The sequence below is a fragment of the Macaca thibetana genome, chromosome 15 (genome assembly GCF_024542745.1).
Source record: "Macaca thibetana thibetana isolate TM-01 chromosome 15, ASM2454274v1, whole genome shotgun sequence".
In the NCBI taxonomy this organism is placed as follows: Eukaryota; Metazoa; Chordata; class Mammalia; order Primates; family Cercopithecidae; genus Macaca; species Macaca thibetana.
The window spans coordinates 17,955,428-17,977,072 of record NC_065592.1 but is presented as its reverse complement, the minus strand read 5'-3'; the positions used below and the strand labels follow the sequence as shown (position 1 = coordinate 17,977,072).

The following is a 21,645-nucleotide window of genomic DNA, read 5'->3' as shown; positions in this document are numbered from 1 at the left end:
AGAAGAGCACTGTTGCTGTTTTTAGTTTTTAAAATGAGAGGAAGCCCAGTGTGAGTCGCTCCGTCCGCCAGGCGCAGTGGCCCCTATGGTGTGCTCGTTGAGAACCGGGAAATGCCAGGGACTGCTGACAAGTTTTCTGAGCTGAGGAGCTTGGCCTTTGCTCTGAGTGGCCGAACCCTTGGCTGGCTGGGTGGGGCTGCACTGGGGCTTGGGGGCCATGGTATCTCCACCCCAGCTCCTCAGCAGAACTTTCTTTTTTCTTCTCCCTTCCTGCTTCCACTCCCTAGTCCATGGGGCCCAGGCCTGCTGGGTGGGGTGGAGGCGGGTGGGAGACTGGGAAGACTGTGTCTGGGCCAGGAGTGTGTTTTGGCTCTGCTTGAATATTTGAAACAGTTGTCAGAAGCCAGATCACTTTGGTGTGGTAGCATCTTTACTGGGCAAGTACCCATTTCTGGAAAAGTCAGGGGAAGGATTGGGCTTGTTACAGCCAAGTCTCAGTGCAGGTTGGTCTGAACCACCTTTATTACCACAGCTGGGGGCAGATGAGACTGCCTGCCAGTAGGTGTCCTCACTGTTTTACAGACAGCCACCCAGGAGGTGACAAAGGCAGGGCTCAGTATATTTCTGGTGACCCAGGGTTCCTGTAGTTCCTTAAAAGTTGGTGCATTTGGTCATAGGATTTTTGTAGGTTTGGTGAAAACCTGAGGCATTGACGGGCAGTGAAGAGAATTTGGAGTTAGAGCCCGAGTGCCAGGTGTCCTGCTCCTCCCTTGTGCCTGTGAATCATGACCTTAGGCAAACTGCTTGACCTCTCTGAGCCTCTGCTTCAGAGCAGAGGGCGCGTGCATAGGCGCAAACCCTGGAGGGAGTTGTCAGTTCTGGGGGAGGCTTCGTGGAGGTGGTGGCCTTTGAGCTGGGCATAGGCTGCTGTAGTGCAACCCCTTGAGCAGAGGCATGCAGTTTAGCATGATGAGCCAGATAGGGCCAAGCAGGGCTGGCATGACTGGATTGGGACCTGGAAACGTACCTTGGAAAGCTGGATTTTAAATATGTTGCTTTATCAGTTGGAATCCTGTGGGTCAGGTGGCAAATGACAGGGCTAGCTTAGCCTGGAGTCAGCCAGTGTGGAATGTGGGGGAAAGGGGCAGAACGTGAAGTCTGACACACTGGCCTTGGGAAGCCCCTGGAGGTGTCAGAGCCTCACACTTTGCTGCAGTTAGCTGTGTGAGGGTCAGAGGTGCAGAGCCAGTGCCCTTTGTGCCCTTCCCAGGTGTGTGGGCTCACTGTGGTGTGGTGGTTGAGCAGGTACTTGAGAGCCACAGGTGGCTTTGGTGCATGGTCACTAGCAGCAGGAGGAACTCAGCAGCCACACTCCTGGTTTTCTTTGACATGGTTTCTCTGAGTTTCTGCCCGTGCCAGTGGCCTGGAACCCTGTGGCTTACTGACAGCCGCTTTCCTGCTGTCTTGCTGCTGCTGAACACTCCTGGCTGTCTCCTGCTAGTTACAGTCTGAGAAGCAGCTGCTCTGGTGCCCCATGCAGACTTCCAGACCTCAGGCTTTGGGAGGAATAGGCAGCTGACATCCCTAGGCCCATAGCCTCATATGCTCCTGCTGATGTAGTGGAGGTGCTCAGTGGCTGTGCTGGTGGCTGGATCAACTCTGCCCAGGATTGGGATGGGGTGGGGTGCCTTAGCATGATGTATCTTCCCAAACTCTGCCAGGAGGCAGGGGCAACCCACTTGACATGGGAGGAAGCTAAGGTGCAGGAGAGGCCCACCCGAGGTGCACACTCCTTTGGCCCAGTGCTCCTTCCTTTCAGATCTTCACCTCTTGTGTCTCTCTGAGCTCAGGCTGCTAAGAAGGAGGGAGCCTCTGTCCCAAATGGTGGCTGGAATTGAAGAAATAGCTGTGCTGGAGTGACCACTGGGGCTGGAGTCTAGGGTGCCAGCATTTGTTCATAGATTTGTCCATCTCTTCTTAAATGGGGGGTCTTTCAGATTCGTGCTTAAAACTGCCTGTACTCTGGAGCTTGCTCTCAAGGTGAGGGGGTGGAGCAAGTGAGGTGGTCTGGGGTCAGTTGGCAGAGAGGCTTTTTGAGAGCTCAGCTGTGGGGAGAGTCAGGAAGGATCTGCTGGGCAGAATGAGAGACAGATCTTGGAAATGTCCTGGGCCCGGGAAGAAACCAGGAGTATCCAGATAAGTGCTGGCAGGAAGGGCGTGCAGAAAGGGACAGAATGCCCCCGGAAGGCAGTCTCAGCCCAGCCTGGATGGCCATGGGGGCAGCCAGGGCTGATTACTGGGGCTGTGTATGGAGAGCTCGCTGCAGGTCAGGTGAGCCCTACAGCCAAAGGTGGTGGTGTCCCTGTGTTCCAGATGAGAAAACTGAGGCACACAGGTTAATTAATTTGACCAAAGTCACAGAGTCTTGTGTGTGTGTTTTTAAGGAACCATGCCTGCTTACCACCTTCAACCAGCATAATGCCAGGAGCTGGGGCTCTGCGGACAAATGGCTGGTCCTTGGTTGAGGCAGGAAACCTGGCCCTCAAGGATGAGGGAAGGAGGCCATCCCTAGATCACCCCAACATGAATGGCCCACATGGTCCCAGGAAGTAACGTGGCATGGCGCCCAGGTCTTGGGTGGAGGAAATGAGACAGAAGAAGATGCTGCCTCTGCCCCCGCATTCTGTGGGGGGGCCCAGCATGAGCTAAGGAGGACTTCCTGGATGTGGAGAGCTGGGAGGAATTAGATAAGCCAGAGGGGAAGCACTTCCTGGAGAATGGAAATCTTCACTTTTCAGCTCATTTATTCTTCTGTTTCATGATCATTTTCCACTTGAGTCTTGCATCCCCAGGGCCCTGAGTGGCTGTTGGAAGTATTTATGGTCCCGGGTGGGGTTCAGGGACCAGTTAGAAACCAGTCCTACTCAGGCCGTGATGCATGGGTGTGTTCACGTGTGAGGAGGAGCCAGACACAGACTGAGCTCAAGGAGAGGGAACGCCAGGGTCAGGGCCTTGAAACATTCTCAGGAGTGGCCCCCAGCGGAGAGACTTGGGGAGGCCAGCGGGCTAGCACTTTTGTGGTGGGCTCTACAGCTTGGGAGCTTCAGGATTGCTGCAGTTGTGCCTGGGCTTGGAGCCCCAGGTGCTGTGCAGGGGAGTTGGGTTTTTTTCCTGATGCTGGGGGTAGGGGGACCGTCACCCTCCCTAAACTTTCTGAGCGGCCAGGCCAAGCCTGGTAGTTTTTCCTACAGGCCAAGGAGGGCTGGAGGGTTGTCCCTGCTCAGAAGCAAGAGGGGCAGGGGCAGCTAGCCCGCAGCTCACTTTCAATTTGCCCACCACTCACCCTCGTCAATGAGTGTTCCTTGGATGCTCTTCTTTTAAAATTCAGGGCACTTCGCTGTTCTACTGAGGTTTATGAATGTTTAAAAACTGCTTCGCAGTCCCCAAAGTAATTTGACAAGTCTGACAGCTATTGATTAAAAACCCGAAATTATTCAGGCTGCAGGATGACTTGGGGGATTAGATAGAAAGTTTTTTGTTTCTTCTCTCTGCACCGCCCCCCCCCCCCGCCGCCCCGCCGCCCCGCAAAAAAATAAAAAAAGAAGTAAGACGTGGAAAGGTAAATGTGTTCCTGAATGTTTTTTTAGGACTGCACAGTTTATACGGGGAGAGAATGCTGAAGGCTGCCTCTCATTCAGGAGCCAGTACCAGCGCCCTCTGGAATCCCTGGTCTCCTGAACTTTGGCCCAAGTCACCCCAGGCAGCAGTGAGATGTTACTATTATGTTACTGCAGGTGATGGTGGCGGTGTTGGTAGCAGTTGTGATACTTTATGGTCCCTTATGTTCTAGGCAGATGACATAGGGTTTTTGTGGCTTTCTCTGAAGTAGGTCAGCATGTGAGGAAATGGCACCTAGAAAGGGGAGGAAACTTGTTTAGGGTCTGTGATAGACCTTAGATACAGCTGGGATAGAGACCAAAGACTCCTGCAGGGAGAGGAACAGGCCCTTGCTGGGGTGCTGGGCTGATTGGAGGCCTGGCCTCCAGGCCTGACCCACTGTGCGGTCGGTGCCAGGAGTGTCCCACAGAGGCTGACCAGGCCGTTAGAACCCCAGCTGTCACTTCTGGACCATGTGACCTAGCCAAGCCACTCCCTCTCTCCAAGCCTCAGTTTCCTCTTAAGAGAACATCCTAAAGCTTCCAGTGAACCTTTTGGATTAACTATCTATGTACAGGAAAAGTTGCCCCATGAGCCAGGGCTCATGGGACCTGAGCTTGAATACCTGTTCTCCCTTTCTTCTGGGTCAGTGCTGCCTTTTGTGCAGAGTTGTTGGGAGAAGGCCATGAGATGATGTGTGTACTTTGGTAAGAACACCTGCAGCTGGCACAGAGTAGGTGCTTAGTAAGTAGCTGTTAGGTCCAGGCTGCCACAGTGTCATTCATTCAGTCAGCCTGTATTGGGCACCACAGGACATCAGGCCTCACAGCAAGCAATGAGCTGCCCCGTCCTCCTGTTTTGGTTGCAGAGTGTGGACCCTCCTCTGCCAGCTCAGCCCTGTGATGTGGGGGGGAAGCACAGGCTCCCAGGGGTGAGGGCAGAAGGCCAGGTGCCTCCCTGTCTCCCAGCCCAGGTCTCTCTGTGTGTATGGGGGTGTCACAGCTAGGTCTTGGTGACTGCTAGGACCTGCCCCTTACCTTGACCTGAGGGAACCCTGGGCTGAGAGGGACCGTGCCTCTGGTCCCTGTCATCCCTGGAAGACTTCCCAGGCAGGGCAGCCAACCTCTCTGCCTTTTTAGGACAGGCTCTGTCTCCCCAGGGGCCTGGGAGCCACCAGGCGGCTACATTCCTCTCCTCTCCCCTGGGATCCTAGCTGGGTCAGGAGTGAGCACTGGCCTTCTGAGCAGCCAGTTCCCACACCAGCGGGGCAAAGCTGGGCTTGGGGAGAGAGCTCTGCTGGACATGCCAGGCAGGGCGCTGCCCTGTTTAGGTCCTACCGCTTGATTCCCAGCAGGTCAGTGCATTCATTCTGACCATGTCCAGACTCTCTCTCCTTCCAGTGTGGGCAGAGATTTCTAGCACAGCCCCTGGACCTGCCTGGCTGTGACAGGCAGAAGCATAATTGGCATGTTCTGACCTAGAGAGTCTGCTGAAGTCCTGACTGCAGAACCATCGGGTCCTGCCAGCCTTCAGTTGGGCACCCACTCTGTGGAGACAAACCTTGTCTGGGATTTCTCTTCCTTCCAGACCTGGCTGGGGTAGTGGACAGTGGCTTGGGACCACACAGGCTGGTGGGCTGGAGACTGGGGCTGGGGATGACTGTGCTTGGGAGTCACAGGCAGAGGGGCCAAAAGGGCCCCCTCATGGGGGTCTACTGCCCACTGCTAGGCACACTTTCTTCTCCTTTCATTTCGCCTCAGGAAAGTAAGGGCTTTTAAAGAAATTTGAGGCATCCCAGAGCATTTGGGCAGATACAATTGATCCCCACTTTGCAGATGGGGAAAACTGAGACATGGAGAACGTAAAGATTTTGAGTCGTCAGGGGATGGGAACAGGAAACAGCCTGGGAAGTCCATATCTTGTCACTTCAAATTGTCAAATGTATGACCTATCCCAGAAGTGTCAGCCTTGATAGCAGCGTGTGCATTGTTCACCAGTGTTGTTCATGGCTGTGTCTCCAGCTCCTGACATTGTGGCTGGCAATGAGGTGGGCGAATGGAACAGACCAAGGAGGCATGAACAGTTACGAGCAATGGATGGGAGTCACTGACACCCCTGCCCTCCTGAGCCTCTCACCTGCATGGTCTCATTTGATCCTTAGAGCAACCCATGAGGAAGGTGTGTCATTATCCTCACTATGGATGGGGAAACTGAGTCCTAGAGAGTCAAATGACTTAAAGTGTTCAAGGTTGTATGTTTCATAAGGAATAGAGACTAGGTTTACTCTACAGCCAGGCACCCTTGACACTAGGCTCTCTGTCCTCCTGCCTGCTTGCAGCTACAGGTGCATTTTTGTAGCATTCACTTGTGTACGTGTGTGTGTGTGTGTGTGTTTAATCCCACGGCCCACTTCACTGCCTGCCTGTGTGTACTGCCTAGCCCATTACCCTGGCAGCCCTAACCATGCAACATGTCTTAAAGGGGCCTCCCAGCTCCTGCTTGCACACTTTCAGAGACAGGGATCCCACTCTCTCTAAAACCAGACGAGCCTGGCCCATTCAAGGACAGTTGTGACTGAGCTGGAAGTGGCCTCTTCTGGTCCCAGTCTTGCCCTTTGGGGCCACACAGGGCAGCTCCCTCTGAGCTTTCGAGATTTGGAGGGTGATCCTGAGCCCCTTACTTTTCCGGCCAAACAATCCCACTCTCAGTTCCCCCCACCCAATAGCTGGGAACACCCTTGCTGTACCAAGTAGGGATTTTTAATTACTGTAAGTTTTGGTTTGGGGTCCTTTTCCTCCTTGGAATGAGTTTGCTGAGCTTCTGTGTCACCGACCTTTTAAGAGAAAAAAGGATCAGAGTTGAAAAACAGCTTGTGGGTTGGCTGGAAGGCTATCAGATAAGCCTAGGCCCCAGGAGCCAAGACAGTGTCCCTGTTGTTCTGCTGCCAGCCCTCACAATGAGCTGCTGTTGGGCCCTGGCGCTGTCTCCCACAGCAGCTCCCTGTGCCTTGTGCCCACGTTTCCTGGGCCCTGGGCAAGGTCTGCCCCCATCCCTGTATCCCCCGGTTCTTCCTTCCCAACCTGAAGTGAGTGGGTCACAGCTGGTGGGTTAGCTGCTGTGGACCTTTCCCCTGTGCCCGGCTGCTGTGGGCCTTTCCCCCGTGCCCAGCTGCTGTGGGCCTTTCCCCCCTGCCCGGCTGCTGTGGGCCTTTCCCCGCTGCCTGGCTGCTGTGGACCTTCCCCGCTGCCCAGCTGCTGTGGGCCACCCCTGGACGATGGAAAGGCCAGGCCAAGGCTGGTGCAGTTGGTCTTGGACTCCGCTGAACTGGTTTCGCTTTTGACTCGGCCACTTGCTATGCATGTGATCTTGGGCAGGTCACCTCAACTTTCTAGGTGCACCTTTTTAGTCCTGACAGGATTGTCACGAGAATTAAGTGGGACAGGTGGGAGATTGTGGCCCTGAGCGGGCTTAGGTAGCATAGTATGAGCTGTCTGGAGAGACCAGAGACCGCTTTGTGGTGGTGACATTGGGCTGTCCCTTGAAAACTGAGGAAGGACTTTGGCAAAGAAGTGGAGGGAGAGGCAGAATGGACAGGCTCAGGAGACTGCTTGGACATGGACGCCTGGAGGGTGAGAGTATGCAGCTTTGTCAGGAAGTAGCTGAGTGGGGGAGAGTTCAGGTCACTTGGCCAAGGTGTAGTGCAAGGGGCCTTTCAGGAGGGCTGGGACACCAGCTTGAGGCATCTGGGACTTGATTATCTTACAGGTCATGAGGCGAGAGAGGAGGGACAGGCGTGAGGCCCTGCCAGGTGGAGTGGCTTGTCCAGTGGTGGGTGCTGCTGTGGTCACAGGAGAAAGCCAGTGGAACTCCCATTCCCCTCTGCCCTCCCATGCCCTGGCCAAGCTCTTCTGTAGCAGTGGAGTCCAGGGCAGGTCACCCTAGCCATGGCCTTGGCTATCCCGTGTGTGACCTGGGTGTCATGGTGCTACCTCCTTCCTGGGAGCAGTAAGGATTCCACACCATGGAGGACAGGTAAAGGGCTTCTGGTCCCTGGAGCGCTATCATGGGGCTAGTGATCTGCTATGTTTAGAAGGGTCTCAGGGCTGGAGCCGTAGGGGGCAGGGTGTAGCCACAGAGGGTAGGATGAGCCTCCTAACCTTGAGAGGGATGGGGGAAGCGGCCCATAATTGGACAGAGCGAGGGCAGGGGCATTTCCTGGAGACTCTGGAATGAACATTGGAATGCTGCTCTTGGGACTTGGCCTTGGACAGGCAGCTGCCCTGACGACCCACCCTCAGGCCTTCTTTGTCCCTCCTCCAAGGGAACAACCACGTCACCAGGGTTTGCAGGCTGAGGGAGGACTGTCCTTATCCCCGCTGACCTCCCGTTCCCTCTGAGCTTAGCTGACCTTGGCTACTGGCGTATTGGGGTTTTGGTCCAGGAACTCTAAGGCTCTGGACCTTGGAGCCAGCCAAACCCAACCCTACCCACCAGGAACCCACTGCCTGACAAGGAGACGGTTCTGTGACAGACCTTCCCAGCACAGCCTGGATATGGCTGTCTGCCCAGGGAGTCCAGCAAGGCTTCAGGGAAGAAGGGGCACTGAAGCTAGGTGTTGAAGGTTGGATAGAAAAGGGGAAGGACAGCATATGCCTGGGGCCCTGCCTGAAACTCCCGCTTCCTGGAATGGAGGGTCCCAGCAGGCAGGCCGCTTGCAAGAGTGGGCCTGGTCAGGTGGGGCAGGCAGGTAGATGCCAGCCAGTGGCTCAGAGTGCCAAGTTCTGGGGCTGGCATTGAATCCCGTGTGGTCTCAAGAGGGGATCCCTTCACCCCCTCAACTCAAAGGACTGGGAAATACCTCCCCCTGAAGGCGCTGTCTTCACAGCACTTTCAGTGTGTGCTGGCTGCCAGTGTTTTCTGGGTGAAGCAAGCCTCCTTCCTCCTTTTTCAGATGAGGAAATGGACCCAAAAGGTTTGGGTGTGGCAGCAACACTAGAGCAAAGATGGAATGCTGGGCACATCTCTTGCCCTCCATGGCAGCCCTCAGTTTCTCCCCTGTAAAGCAGGGTGAGGTCAACATCTGCCTCTTGGGCTCGTGGAGATTCTGTGAGGTGACTTGTACGGTGGTTCATGTGACGCATGGCCCAGAGTAAGCCTGGCCTGGGGATGCCAGCTCTGCCCTGGTGAGAGGCAGGCAGTGTGCAGCCCACGCCCTCGTTTGAGACCTGCTTCTGTATGTAGTGGACATGCAACATCCTGGCAGGGTTGTTGTAAGAAGTAGCTCAGACCTGGGCCATGGAAGTGATTTGCAGGGGTGGAATCCCCATGTGAAGGCCTTTTGCCTTCCTTGGTGCCACCTCGCCTACGGGACCAAAGCTCTAGCCTCCAAGGACCACAGGAGGTCAGAGGGGAAAGACATCATGAGAATGAGCTGGGCACAGGGTCGGAAGGATGCCATGGGCCATGCAATTGGGCCACTTTCTCTTCCACCCCCAGCCTTGGGCAGCAGAGAGGGACTGGACCCAGGGCTGGGGGACCCAGCCCTGAATACAGGGGCATCAGCCCCCAGATACCACACCACATAGGGCAGCTGTGGGCATGACTCCTGGACTGACCTGGTTCCCATCCCAGCAGGGGGCCTTGGGCGGCTCAAGTAACTGCTCCTCTCTGACCCTGTCATACCTTTCTGTAAAATGGGTAGATGAATACTCCTGGCAGAGCTGTGCGTAGTTGAAATATGAAAAAAGGGATGTGCAGGTGACCAGCAGGGCGCTCACCGTGTGCTGACTAGAGGTGGGTGCCTACAAGCATCCCTTCCTGGGAGTAGAATGGGAGCAAGGTAGAGACCAGTGCCTGCTCACCTCCTTTCACCTGAGCATCCCAGGTAGGGAGGCTGCGCCTACCCCTGCCCCTTTGGAGCCTGGGCAGTCTTTGCTACCCATCTTCTGCCTGTCTCTGATGTGCTGCTTCCCAAGCCTGGCAGGGCAGAGGCTGGAGGTGAAAAAGGAAGTGGCCCAACAATGCCAGCATGGGATGAAGCCAGGGGAGGGGAAAAGCCTGCCTTGGGTGGCTGATGGGGCCGTGAAGTGGCCAGGCACTGCTGCAGACACAGGACAGGGCTGGCTTCCCAGAGAGGCGGTTCTTGGGCCTTGAATTGGTCCTGCTGGGTTCAGGAAGTGACCAAATGGCCATTTTTCCTTCCTGAGCCCCCTCATCTTATCAGCTACCACCATGGGCACACCCTGGCAGGGTCACAGCAGACCAGCTCCCTCTGGGCCCAGATGAGGGAGGGACCGAGGATACTGTGTGTCAGGGCCTGTAGACTCTAGGCTGGTCAGGAAGGAAATACATAGGAACGTGAGTGAGAGAGGTACAGGTCCACTGGCCCTGCCACCACCACCCGCTTGCTGTACTATCCAGGAAGGAGTAGCCTGGGAGACCTTGTGGGAACCACTTGGGCCTCCCTGGGCCTACCCTGCCCCTATTCCTCTTCCCCCCAGAGAGCTTGGGCTGCAGGGATGGATGCAGCCTCTGCTCTACATCTCACCTCGTGGAGAAGCCCCCAGGGAAGTGGGGAGGGTCAGGGCTGCCCAGGTAGGCTGGGCCAGTCCAAGGTGTCTTAAGGGCCTTGAGCTTCCCCCCAGCCCTCTCTTCTGCCAGGATCCTTTCCAGGTCAGCCAGAGCATGCTTGTGGGACAGGATGGTGGGGAAGGAAGAGGAGGGCTCTGCAACCACAGACTCCAGGATCTGGCTGTTTTGGGGTCTGGCCTGGGCCTGCTGGGCTCCTGGGGTTGCAGGACCAGGGTCTCCTTGGGTTTCCCTGGGCAGGTCCAGCCTGCTGAAGCATGCCTCGCCTTTCCTCTTCACAGCCAGCTCATCCGTGCGCCCCAGGCAGGAGGCGGCTTCAGCTCACCAGCTCCCCGCTCTGTACTTCCTTGGTCCCTACCTCACCCTCCCTAGCTTCCAGCATCCTTACCTGGCAGAGATTTTCCAATCTGGGCCAGAAAGCAGCCCAATCCCAACCTGTGGGCTGGGTTTTGGGTTCCAGACGTCAGGCCTATGGGGCTATGGGTCCCAGCCGTTCCCAGCCAGGGTGACTTCCCTACTATCAGGCAGAGCATCTCTTCCACTGAGGTATGAAGCCCCATGTGGGAGGGAGGCCTGGAGTTCGCCCTCGGAGGTGGGTGACTCAGGTGGAATCTCAGCCCAGGGAGGGCAGGCCCACCCACGGCATTGGTTGTTGCCATGATGGGGAGGAGGCCAGGCTGCTCGAGCAAGGCCTTGAGGGATTATCAGGAGAAGAGGTCTGTTCCAACACAGTGGTGTGGCGGTGTGGCGTGGCAGGTAGGCCACAGTGCCCCTTTGTGAACTGGGCCTCGCAGGGAGAGCGCCTCAGAGGAGTAGAGGCACATGCTGGGCTTGCCCACGGGCTTAGGCCACAACAGGAAAGCCCCAGGTGGGAGTCGTCGTAGGAGTTGGGGAGGGCTCCCCATGTCTTGAACTTGTCTCACAGTTTTCCTCTGGCTCTGCCCATTCCCTCTGCTTTCAGAGGCCAGCTTCATGCTGGGCATGAAGAGTCAAAGGGAGCCGGTTGACTGGGGCTCCTGGGCTGGCCTCTGTGGGGGAATCTAAGGATTAGGATTCCCTCAACTCTGACTCCTTATGGCATCTAGCATGGGACTCCATGTTGGGGAGGGCTCTTATGCTCAGAGGGCTGTTGCCATGGAGGTGTGGAGCTTGGGGTGGGAGGGTGGCCACTGTCAGCCTGAGTGCCTCTGAGCAGGGCTCTTCCTGCTCACCTCTGGGTTCTCAAGTGCCCATGGAGTAGGCTCAGCCCACTGACCCAGGGCAGTTGCAGAAATGAGTATACAGGGTATACACCCTACAGGGAAGTGTCTCATGGCTCTGCCCAGTTGTGAGCCCCTCAAGGTCAGGGGCCAAGTCTCAGCATGTCCCAACATAGGGGTCTTGGTTTGGTGAGGCAGGGAGAGAATGATGGACTGAGCACTTGGACCATTGGAGCCAGGAGCCAAAAGGCATAGGGCGTTGGGGATAGGAGGTCTGTGTGGGCTAAGCCTGGAGTAGGTTTTTCGCCAACCTCAGGGTTTGAGCCCTGGACACAAGCAGGGTTCAGCTTCTGCACCGGAGGTGGTCTTAGCAGGCCCAGCCTATCCTCCCGCTTTTCCTCTGCCCCACTGTGGGGGTTGGGGGCTGTAGGAGGACACTGCTCTGTGCTGCTGACTTTGGAGAGATTTTACCTAACCCTGGAGCAGGTATCGTCTGTGGTGCTTTCCATGTGATGCACTGAGGAAACAGGCGCGGGGGAACGATTTCCCCAGGGCCACACAGCAGGGGAGTAGTGGGCCCAGGTCTGGTCTGCATTTGGGTGCCAGGTGGCATCAGTCCTGTGCTCTTTGTGCCTGTTGGAGCTACTGACCCGGGCCCTGAGTATGTGGACCCCGATGGAGTGCGTGTCTTGGGTACTGTGCAGAGAGTACTGCATCTCTTCTGCTTCAAGACTCGCCTCGCCTTGCTGTCCTCATCTGTAATATGGGAGCAGCAGGGTCCCTGTGGCTCTCGCTTGTGTGGGGCTGGTGGTGTGGGACAGTGTATGAGGAAGGGCTGTTGGCAGTGGTATACTGGATAAATGTTGGGACAGAGTGACTGCTCAGTCTTGGACAGGGACCAGTGCAAAAGAGAGGGGAAATGGGAAAGGGCCCAGAACTGCAAACAGCTGCCTGGATCAGGTGGGCTTTCCTTGGTCTCTGAGACTGCTCAGGAGCCAAGCTGGCCCTTACCCCGCAGGCTCACTTGCTAATATTAACCCCGGAGTGGCCCCTTGATCTCACCTTCTTGCTCTCTGAGAGGCTGAGCCCCCAGCCAGACTCCTGCAGTGGGGAGGAGATTCCCACCGGTCTCTGTGACAGCCCTGCCCCCAAATCTGTCTTAAGACAGAAAGGAGAGAGAGTGGAGAGGAGTGGCTGCCTGCTGGAAGGGGCAGGGCCGGGGCAGATGGGCAGGACGTGGCAACCAGCTTGACCCGGGCTGCGGGGGCCCAGCCTGACACACCTACTGCCACCCCAGGTCCCATCTGATGCCAAGGCTGAAGGAGTCTCGCTCCCACGAGTCCCTGCTCAGCCCCAGCAGTGCGGTGGAGGCGCTGGACCTCAGCATGGAGGAAGAGGTGGTCATCAAACCCGTGCACAGCAGCATCCTTGGCCAGGACTACTGCTTCGAGGTGGGTCCCATCGCAGGGCTTGGGTTGGACACCCCATCCTCTCCTGGCCTGTCTGGTCTCCTCTACATCCTCCTAGAGTCCAGTCTGCTGTGGCCTCAGCAGGGGCCAGGGTCTTGGGGAGAGTGGCTTGTATTTACCGATAGCTTTCAGCTCCTAAGAGACCAGGTGGAGCTGGGGCAGGGGCTGTCCTTCCTACTCTCTGAGCTCTCTGGAAATGGGCCAGCACCTGTTCTCCATGCTAGCATGAAGCTGCTGGGGCCCCTAGTGGGTGACAGGGAGTAGGGGAAAAGCCTGAATTTCTTAAGCACCAGAGCCCATGTCTTAGAGCCTGCTCACATCCCAAATGCAGTGTGGATAGCAGAGAGTCTCCTCTTGTATGGGCCTGTTTCCGGCTTGTGAACAATGAGAGCCCAAATCTTTCCTGCCCTGGCATTCTGCGACCTGAGGTTTCAATGCAGAGAGGCAGTGACCTACCTGGGGATGACCTGTCTAGTCCCTCATAGGAAATGGGGGATCTGAGGCCCAGAGGAGGCATGAAGACATCAGAGGTCACACAGCAAGACTGAGACCAAGCCGGGAGCAGGGTTACTATTGTTGCAGGTGTTCCTGGGAGTTCCTAATTACTTCTCCAGTTATTCATATTGCTTCCTACCAGTTTCTGGGAAGATTCCTACCCCCAATAATCATGTATAACTAGGAGAGCTCTCTGGTAGATGGATGAGCCTGGTAATGAAAAGCAGCCACTTGGGGACTAATGTGACAATCTCCTGGCACCCCCAGCCTGGGGGAAAAAACAGAGTGGTGCCTGGCACCTGCCCCATACCCTGTGCCCACTAGGGCCCATTTCTGGTTCAGGACTCCTGGCCAAGCCGGGCTTGATCTGGGCTCTGACATCCTTGCCAGGGATAGGGTGAAGATGGCCCTGTCTGCTGGTTCACAGCAGGGGGTGCTGCGGAAGGTGCAGGCCCTCAAATGCCGAGTGAAGAGCGTGCTTCCCCTGCGGAGCCCTGGGTCTGCTGCTGGGCGCAGTGGGAACACATAGCAGGAATTGCCCGTACTGGCTCCCTTACCTGGAATAGATGTCTAAGCTGGACCAGAGGAGGAGTGAGAGTCAGACAGGGAGGGGAGGAGAAGGGTCAGGGAACAGGGACCCTAGGGCCTGGCACATCCAAACAGTCCAAGTCTCATTTCTCTGGTCTGGCATGAAAAATACCAGATTTATATTACCATTGTTGTCACTGTTGCTTGATGGAAGAGAACCCTCAGAGTTGTCAGCTGAGGACTGAGGGGATTCTGGTACCTATCTTTGGTTGTCTCCTTGGTTCTTGTGGTTCCACCTTTAGGGAAAGTGCGCTCGTGTTAAGCATTGCCCTCTGACCTGGGCGAGGTCTTCGTTCCTTCCCTCTTTCCATCTCAGGGAGAGGGAGGTTAGAGTTAGGAAGATGTTTTCCTATTGGACAGAGGGCACTGAGGGACGAGTGAGGAGCCCACTGGTGCAGGACAGGGCCACTCTATGGCTGCTGACTTGCCCTGGGACAGTGGGTCTCAGTGTACCACCTGCAAAACATGAAGTAGAAGGGTCATGTGAGCCTTGTCCTGGCTGCTTCCTGTAGCTGTGATGCAGACCTGATGGCCAGAGTCCCCTGAGCCTCCAAGGTCTTCTTCCATCACTGCCTGCCCTTGCTGTGGTCCCTTCCCTCGTAACACTGTCTTGCCTGCTCCCCACAGGTGACGACGTCATCAGGAAGCAAGTGCTTTTCCTGCCGTTCTGCAGCTGAGCGGGATAAGTGGATGGAGAACCTGCGGCGAGCAGTGCACCCCAACAAGGTAAGCCTGCACCCCTCTCACCAAAGCATGGGGGATTGAAGGTAGGCTCAGATATGAGGAAGCAAGAGAGAGACAATCTCTGTGACGTGGGCTGGGATTGGGGGCGGTCAGCCTGCATGGAGGCAGGACCCGAGTGGACAATATTGGTGGACTCTGAAAGAGATGTTTGAGTTTGCCAGGTTGAGACAGGTGCTGTGTGCCTCTGTTTTCTAAACTACACATTGAGTCTGGGCTGGGGAAATGAGTGCTGGACCCTGGGGTCCTTCTGCTGGGATCCCTTGTCCCTACTCCCCAGCCCCTGGCCGACTTCTGCTCATCTTCCCATTCCAGCTTAGGTGTCTGCCCCACCTCCAGGTGAGGACCCCTCTCCCAGGCTGGTGTCGTCTGTGTTCCCACTGCCCCTGGGCTCCCCCGTGAGGTCCTGGGAGCCCCCACTGTAATCCCTGCTTCTGTATCTGTCTTCCTAGCCGACTTGAGGGCCTGACCAAGTCCTGGTCACCATAGCCATCTCTTAAGTTACAGTACAGACCAGCAAATTAAGGAAGAGTTAATAATGGCGTAGCCTGTGTTGTGCCAGGCGTTGTGCTGGCCTCTCTCAGTCTCGCCCTCTATGAGATGAGGGCTTACCTTAGTCCTGTTTTATACACAAGCAACCCAAGGCTCCAGTTAAGTCACTTGCCCAAGGTGAGTGAGCTTATGTGAGGTCGACCAGAGATCCAGCCCTTGTCCATCAGCCCCGCCTCATCCTGACTCAGGGTCTAGGTGCCCACTGCCGCCTCCACCTTCAGAGCTCCTCCTGGGTCTGAGGCTCTCTCAGGCTCTGGGCTGGTTGGGGGTTACATGTGGCACCCCCAGCTGACCACCCCGGACTCCCGTGCACATACAGGACAACAGCCGGCGTGTGGAACACATCCTGAAGCTGTGGGTGATTGAGGCCAAGGACCTGCCGGCCAAGAAGAAGTACCTGTGTGAGCTGTGCCTGGATGATGTGCTCTACGCCCGCACCACGGGCAAGCTCAAGACGGACAATGTTTTCTGGGGCGAGCACTTCGAGTTCCACAACCTGCCACCCCTGCGCACAGTCACTGTCCACCTGTACCGGGAGACCGACAAGAAGAAGAAGAAGGAGCGCAACAGTTACTTGGGCTTGGTGAGCCTGCCCGCTGCCTCGGTGGCCGGGCGGCAGTTCGTGGAGAAGTGGTACCCAGTGGTGACGCCCAACCCCAAGGGCGGCAAGGGTCCTGGGCCCATGATCCGCATCAAGGCGCGCTACCAAACCATCACCATCCTGCCCATGGAGATGTACAAAGAGTTCGCTGAGCACATCACCAACCACTACCTGGGGCTGTGTGCAGCCCTCGAGCCCATCCTCAGTGCCAAGACCAAGGAGGAGATGGCATCTGCCCTGGTGCACATCCTGCAGAGCACGGGCAAGGTGAAGGTGCGTGCAGGCCCCTCAGCTCCTGACACAGGCTGGGCGACAGTGCTGGGTTACCTGCCCTTCCCCACATCCGTACATTTCAGGCCTAACAAAGGCCTTGGAGGCACCAGTCACTACCAGATGGGTTCCCTAAACCCAGGAGTTCTGTTTTGGGCTGGGTGTTTTGTACTCCTGTCTGTGGCTGGAGCTGATCACTGAGGCCTGTGTGGAACCAGCGGATGGGATTGCAGCTGGTAGTGAGGTAGTGGGCTTGGGTTGAGGTGCCTTCTACCACTACTGCAGAGGACTGACCCCCTGAGGCTCCAGGGGAACAGGCTGGGTGGCTGGCTGTCCCAGCATACAGGTCCCACAATGCCACCAGCCCCAGTGAGCCAAACACACATCCCCTGTGAGGTATGGAGTTCGGCAGACCTCCCCAGCAGGATGCACAGATGAGTCTCCATCACAGCTCCACCTCACCCCACACTCTCATCCAGACACACAGATTCTCACACAGATAGACGCAGTCAAAATTGTACCATTTCAGGGTTAGCCAGCCCCACCCCAGAACCTCACAGAAGCGGGAATCTGAGACCCACCCAGGCAAGCCATAGTTCAGGGCCAGAGGTGCCCAGTGTCCATCCCCATAACTCCTTTCACCTTTTGCTCTCAAAGATGGGCCCAGCAGCCCACCATGCAAGCCATGCCTCAGCCCCACCTACCTGGTTTGGGGACAAATGGGCTCCTGGACCAGGATGCCCCTAGGAAGGCAGTAGAGCATGGTCTGTGGGCCTCGAAGGCAACCTTCTTTCTTTACATTTGCCACCTGCCATTCAGGAAGCTGCCCAGAGAGGGTGGGAAACGAGCTGGACTTGAGGCCTCTGCAGCGTGGATGGACTCTGGTGCTGGGCTAAGGACTAGGGCCTCTGCCCTCTGGACAGTGGCGTGTTGTAAGCCAAGTGACAGGTGGCTGAGGGGCGCCCTGTGTCAAAGTCCTAGGCTCTTAGCCCTAGGTCGGGGAGGCACAGTTGGGAGCCATGCCCCAGGTACCCCAGGGCAGAGTCCAGGGCACAAGACTCGTGGAGGTCCCTCACCCTCTCACCTGTTCCTAGAGGTTCTGGAAGGGGAGGCCATGGCTGGAAGCCTCAGCAGCCTCTGCAGTGGGAACCCTCTGCAGCACCCCTCCCTCTTGGACTTGCTGTATGCTGCAAGTGCAGGGCTGGGGCGGGGACCTCCTCCCCATGGACCTGTCATAGGGAGCAGTTTTCCTCTATAGTGCTCGACTACCTCCTCCCTCACCTTCTCCTCCAGCCTTCAGACTTGACTGGCTAGGCTGCACGTTGGGCCAGCTCTGGCTGCCCCGTCCTTAATGTGCTGGTCAACACAGGAGACGTATGCTGGGAAATGGAATGAATCAAGGACCCATGGGCACCAGAGAGGGAGTGAGGACAGCTGCAGAGGCTGGAGCCTTTTCTGCAGTTGTGTCTGATGTTTCAGTACCTGGTCCCCAGGGCTGGGCTGGGGCTGGCCTGTTCTGGGAAGCGGATTCCTCCCTGAAGCAGCCTGAGATGATAGGTGCGTCCAGGTGCTCATTGTGGAGGGAGATGAAGCCAGGGCCGCAGCCAACCCCAGAGGCCCTCAGTGGGGTTGCGGAGGAGTAGATAGAAAGATGGAAAGTAACTTGTGCTCCTGGGGTGACAGGCACCTGAGCCCCCAGCTCTGGAATACTTGGGAACTAGCCCCTCTTCCCTTTCCATGACTAGAGGAGTAATGGGGTCTGGAAAGCAAGGGACTTGGACCAAATCTGGCCCCAGGTGGCTGTGTGGCTATGGACAAGTCATTTTCCTGCTGTGTGTGCATTGGTTTCCCCCTTACTGGGTCCTGGCTCTCAGGAGGTTCTCATCCCAGCACTGGGGCCCGACTCTCATTGCAGGAGTTCAGGAAAGCTGTGGTCCTGAGTGGGAGCCCCAGGGGAGATGCAGCTCTGACCCCTGCTTCAGTGTATTCAGAGAATGCGACCCTGGAGGTCGCCTGTTGGTCAGGAAGGGGTCCTCAGGCCACATGATCCCCAGGAAGCCAACGACAGCTTCCCCTTGGCCCCTGCTGTCTCTCTGTGCCTCTGCTGTGCAGCCTGGGTTCCTGTGTCTAGATCTCAGTTCTCTTTTAAAGGACCCCACTCGTGCATGTCAGAGTGAGGTATTTCTTGAGCACAGATGCCTGGGTCCACCCCCGCTGGGTGCCTTGTAGGCTCTGTGCTAGGTGGCCCCCTGCCCTGACTGTCACCCTCCCTTGAAACTCTTGACAGTTTTTCCTATCTTCTTCCCCTCCCCCAAGCCACAGGTTGGTTGTAAGTACAAGGAGGTAGGGACTCCTGCGGGAGATAGTTAGTATCCGCATGGTTGCTAGAGTCGGGGGAAGGTGTGGGTTCGGGCTCCTATGCTGGAGTTTTCCCACAACACTTTGTGTGGGACCTGATGGGCCAGGGGCTGCTACCCCGGATTGCCAGGTGGGCAGTGGCGCCTCCACCTTCCCTCTCCAGCCAGTTGCACATCAGTTCCTGCTCTCACCTGCCTGAGCATGGTGGCTCATGACCTCCCCGGGCAGTGGGACTGCACAGAAGGCACTGTGTCCGGTGTGGGAGCCCCCACCCGAGTCACAGGTGGATACTGGTGACCATTTTGACCATGAGACAGGGCAGCCTCATTTGTCCTCTTTGGCACTGATGCTGGGGGGAGAGGTGAGTCCTGCTGTGGTCACCAGGCCAGGCCTGATTAGGGCTATTCGTGGAAATGAGTCCGTTCTCATTTTGTGGGGGATTGTGGCTCCATGTGGCATGCACTTGTTCAGGCTGCCTCCATCCGTAGACCTGGCTCTACTGTCACCAGTTCTAGGCTCCTACCTTGGCTGGGGGCCCCTGCCCTGCCCACACTCCCCAGCAGCCCCTAAAGGTGGGCACACTGTTCCTCCTGGGGACCCCTGCAGCTTGGTGATGGAGCGGCCTCAAAATGCCAGGGCTTCTCTGGCTAGGTCTGGAATCCTAGGACCCTCCATGCCAGGCCAGCTCAGGTCCTGCTCTCCCCACCTCCTGCCTCCTCAGGACTTCCTGACAGACCTGATGATGTCAGAGGTGGACCGCTGTGGGGACAACGAGCACCTCATCTTCCGGGAGAACACACTGGCCACCAAGGCCATCGAGGAGTACCTCAAGCTAGTGGGCCAGAAGTACCTGCAGGACGCCCTAGGTAGGAAGTGGGCCAGCAGCGGGGCAGAGGGTGGGCAGGGCCCGCCAGGTCCTCACTCCCCACTCCCTGCCCACTTGGCCATAGGTGAGTTCATCAAAGCACTGTACGAGTCAGATGAGAACTGCGAGGTGGATCCCAGCAAGTGCTCGGCCGCTGACCTCCCAGAGCACCAGGGCAACCTCAAGATGTGCTGCGAGCTGGCCTTCTGCAAGATCATCAACTCCTACTGGTCAGTGCAGCGCCCAGGCCTCCCACCCTGTCACCTTCCCCATCCTTCAGTGTCTGGCACCCACAGTGTGCCCGGTGTTGCCTGGCCCCTGAGTTGTACTGACTTGCCAGTCCCCTGGCCTAGTCCCTTTTGAGCTCTCAGGTAGGGCAGCATTTAGCACATTGCTGTGGCTTTGTGGTGAAAAGAACCTGGACATACCAGTCCGCCGTTTCTGGTGATAAGGGAGCACCCTTCATGTGCTGGGGGCTGTTGTGGGTGCTTGGGCTGCAGCGGGAGTGAGACTGACAGGCCCTGTACGGGCCCCCAGTTGGGGTGGGTGGATGGCTTCATCTGAGGCTCCTCACCTGTCCCTGGGAGCTAAGGTGCTCATGTCACAGTCTTGTGATGGGGTCCAGCAGCGCCACACCGGGGGCCTGAGCACCCCAGGCAGGCCTTTTGCTGGGACTGGAGAATAAAGAGAAAGGACTAGACTGAAGTACAGCGGGGTCTGCAGGCTCTGCCATCCCCAGAAAGCAGCAGGGCATGCAGTGGTGGGCTACTCAGACAGGCCCCTCAGCAGGGCCAGAATCAGTCCCAGAGAAACTTATGGTAAGGCCGACTTCACAGCCACCGGCTTGCTCCTGTGGTATATGTGTGTAGTGGCCAGCCAGCCTGGTGCTGGCTCCTCCTGTGGAGTACAGCCTCCTCCTGTGGTGGCACACAGGACTGTCCGGGAGGGCCTTGCTGTCATTCCAAGCAGTGGGGTCATTTTCACCCCAGAGGAGCTGCCCAGGTTTAACCTGTGTTCCCCTCCAGCTCAGGGCTTACAGCCCCCACCCACCCAAGCCTCTGTCCGCAGCCTCTTCTGACACCACTCCCTCCCTGGCCGTACCTCACTCCTTGTTAGGTGTGCCTCTCACTCACCTGCACCTTGACCTGCATACACTCCTGCTTTTCCTGCTCCAAGGCCACACACCTGGGTACCCTCTGTCGCAGCCCTGATCCCATCAGGATAGGGTTGTGCCTGTGCCTGAAACATTTCCTCCAAATGCTGGGGCACCCTGGGGGCAGGTGAGCCCACCAGCTCAGGACTGGGCACACAGGAGGGCCAGGGAAGTGTTTGCTGCTCCCCAAGGACAAGAAAAGGTGGGGTGAATGGGCAAGGCCAGGAGGGTGGGCACCCAGGGCCTTTGCCCATGGGCTATACAAGGTGCTTACCTGGGCCAAATGGGCACCTCAAGATGGGCCACAAATGCGCAGCTTTCCACACCCTTGGGCTTGGGGTGGAGAGCAACTATAGGGCCTTGAACTCTGGGAACACACTTCCCATTCCCAGCTGGGCCATGCTTTCCCCCTCCCCGCTCCCCCCTCTTCCCAGGGGGGCTGGGCATGTGACTCAGGGAAAACATTTGTGGACAGTGATTTTCCATTTCCTCTTTCTGGCATTTGTCAGAGACACCTCTCCATTCTGGACAAGGCCATTGATAGATGTCACCACTCAACACCTGCCCCCTGTCCAGTTCTGTGCCAGGCACTGTGTGGCTCACCTTCATTCCCCGCTAGGCGTGCCCTTGATGGGTCAGCCAGCATGCATTGTGGGAGAGCCTGCTGAGCAGGCTGCTGGGCCTGTGGGGGAAGAAATTTCAAGTTCTTCAAGCCTATTGTAGCCTTGGGGTTTTAGCCTTACGATGGCTCTGTGAGCTTGGCAGGGCAGGTCTTTTTCTCAGTTTAAGGGAGAGAAAACCGAATTCTTCCAGGAGGGTTAGGGCCTTGGTCACATCACCCTGAGGTCATGGCAGAGCCAAGTGTAAACTGAGTTCAGGGACCACTGGGGCCTGGCCTGCCCCAGGCTGGGAGATGTATCTTTTAGGGAAAAAAAATAGGAAAACCACTTAAAGGTTGGCCAGGTGGGCCTGACCATGGCAGGCCAAGATGCCCAGTAGAACCAGGAGCTCCATTGTCTAGGGCCATCTCTGCCCACTTGCTCCATTACCCTGGGGCAGTCACTACCTCCCTTTCCCTCACCATCTAGAGAATGGAGAGCTGTGTTCTC

The 21,645-nt window shown here is 56.9% G+C and overlaps 2 protein-coding genes across 12 annotated transcripts in view; both read left to right on the top strand.

The window, feature by feature from the left end:
- The window catches only part of MORN5 (MORN repeat containing 5), a 632,826-nt gene that overhangs the window by 191,548 nt on the left and 419,633 nt on the right, over positions 1 to 21,645 (top strand). The gene's annotated exons all lie outside the window — the stretch shown is intronic.
- DAB2IP (DAB2 interacting protein) overlaps positions 1 to 21,645 on the top strand; it is a 216,683-nt gene that overhangs the window by 175,428 nt on the left and 19,610 nt on the right. For all 11 annotated transcript variants that reach the window (XM_050761876.1, XM_050761879.1, XM_050761880.1 and 8 more), the window contains 5 exons: positions 12,742 to 12,895; positions 14,624 to 14,722; positions 15,609 to 16,163; positions 19,240 to 19,384; positions 19,469 to 19,613. In XM_050761876.1, coding sequence (XP_050617833.1) covers positions 12,742 to 12,895; positions 14,624 to 14,722; positions 15,609 to 16,163; positions 19,240 to 19,384; positions 19,469 to 19,613 — 1,098 coding nt within the window. The remainder of the gene's footprint in view (positions 1 to 12,741; positions 12,896 to 14,623; positions 14,723 to 15,608; positions 16,164 to 19,239; positions 19,385 to 19,468; positions 19,614 to 21,645) is intronic.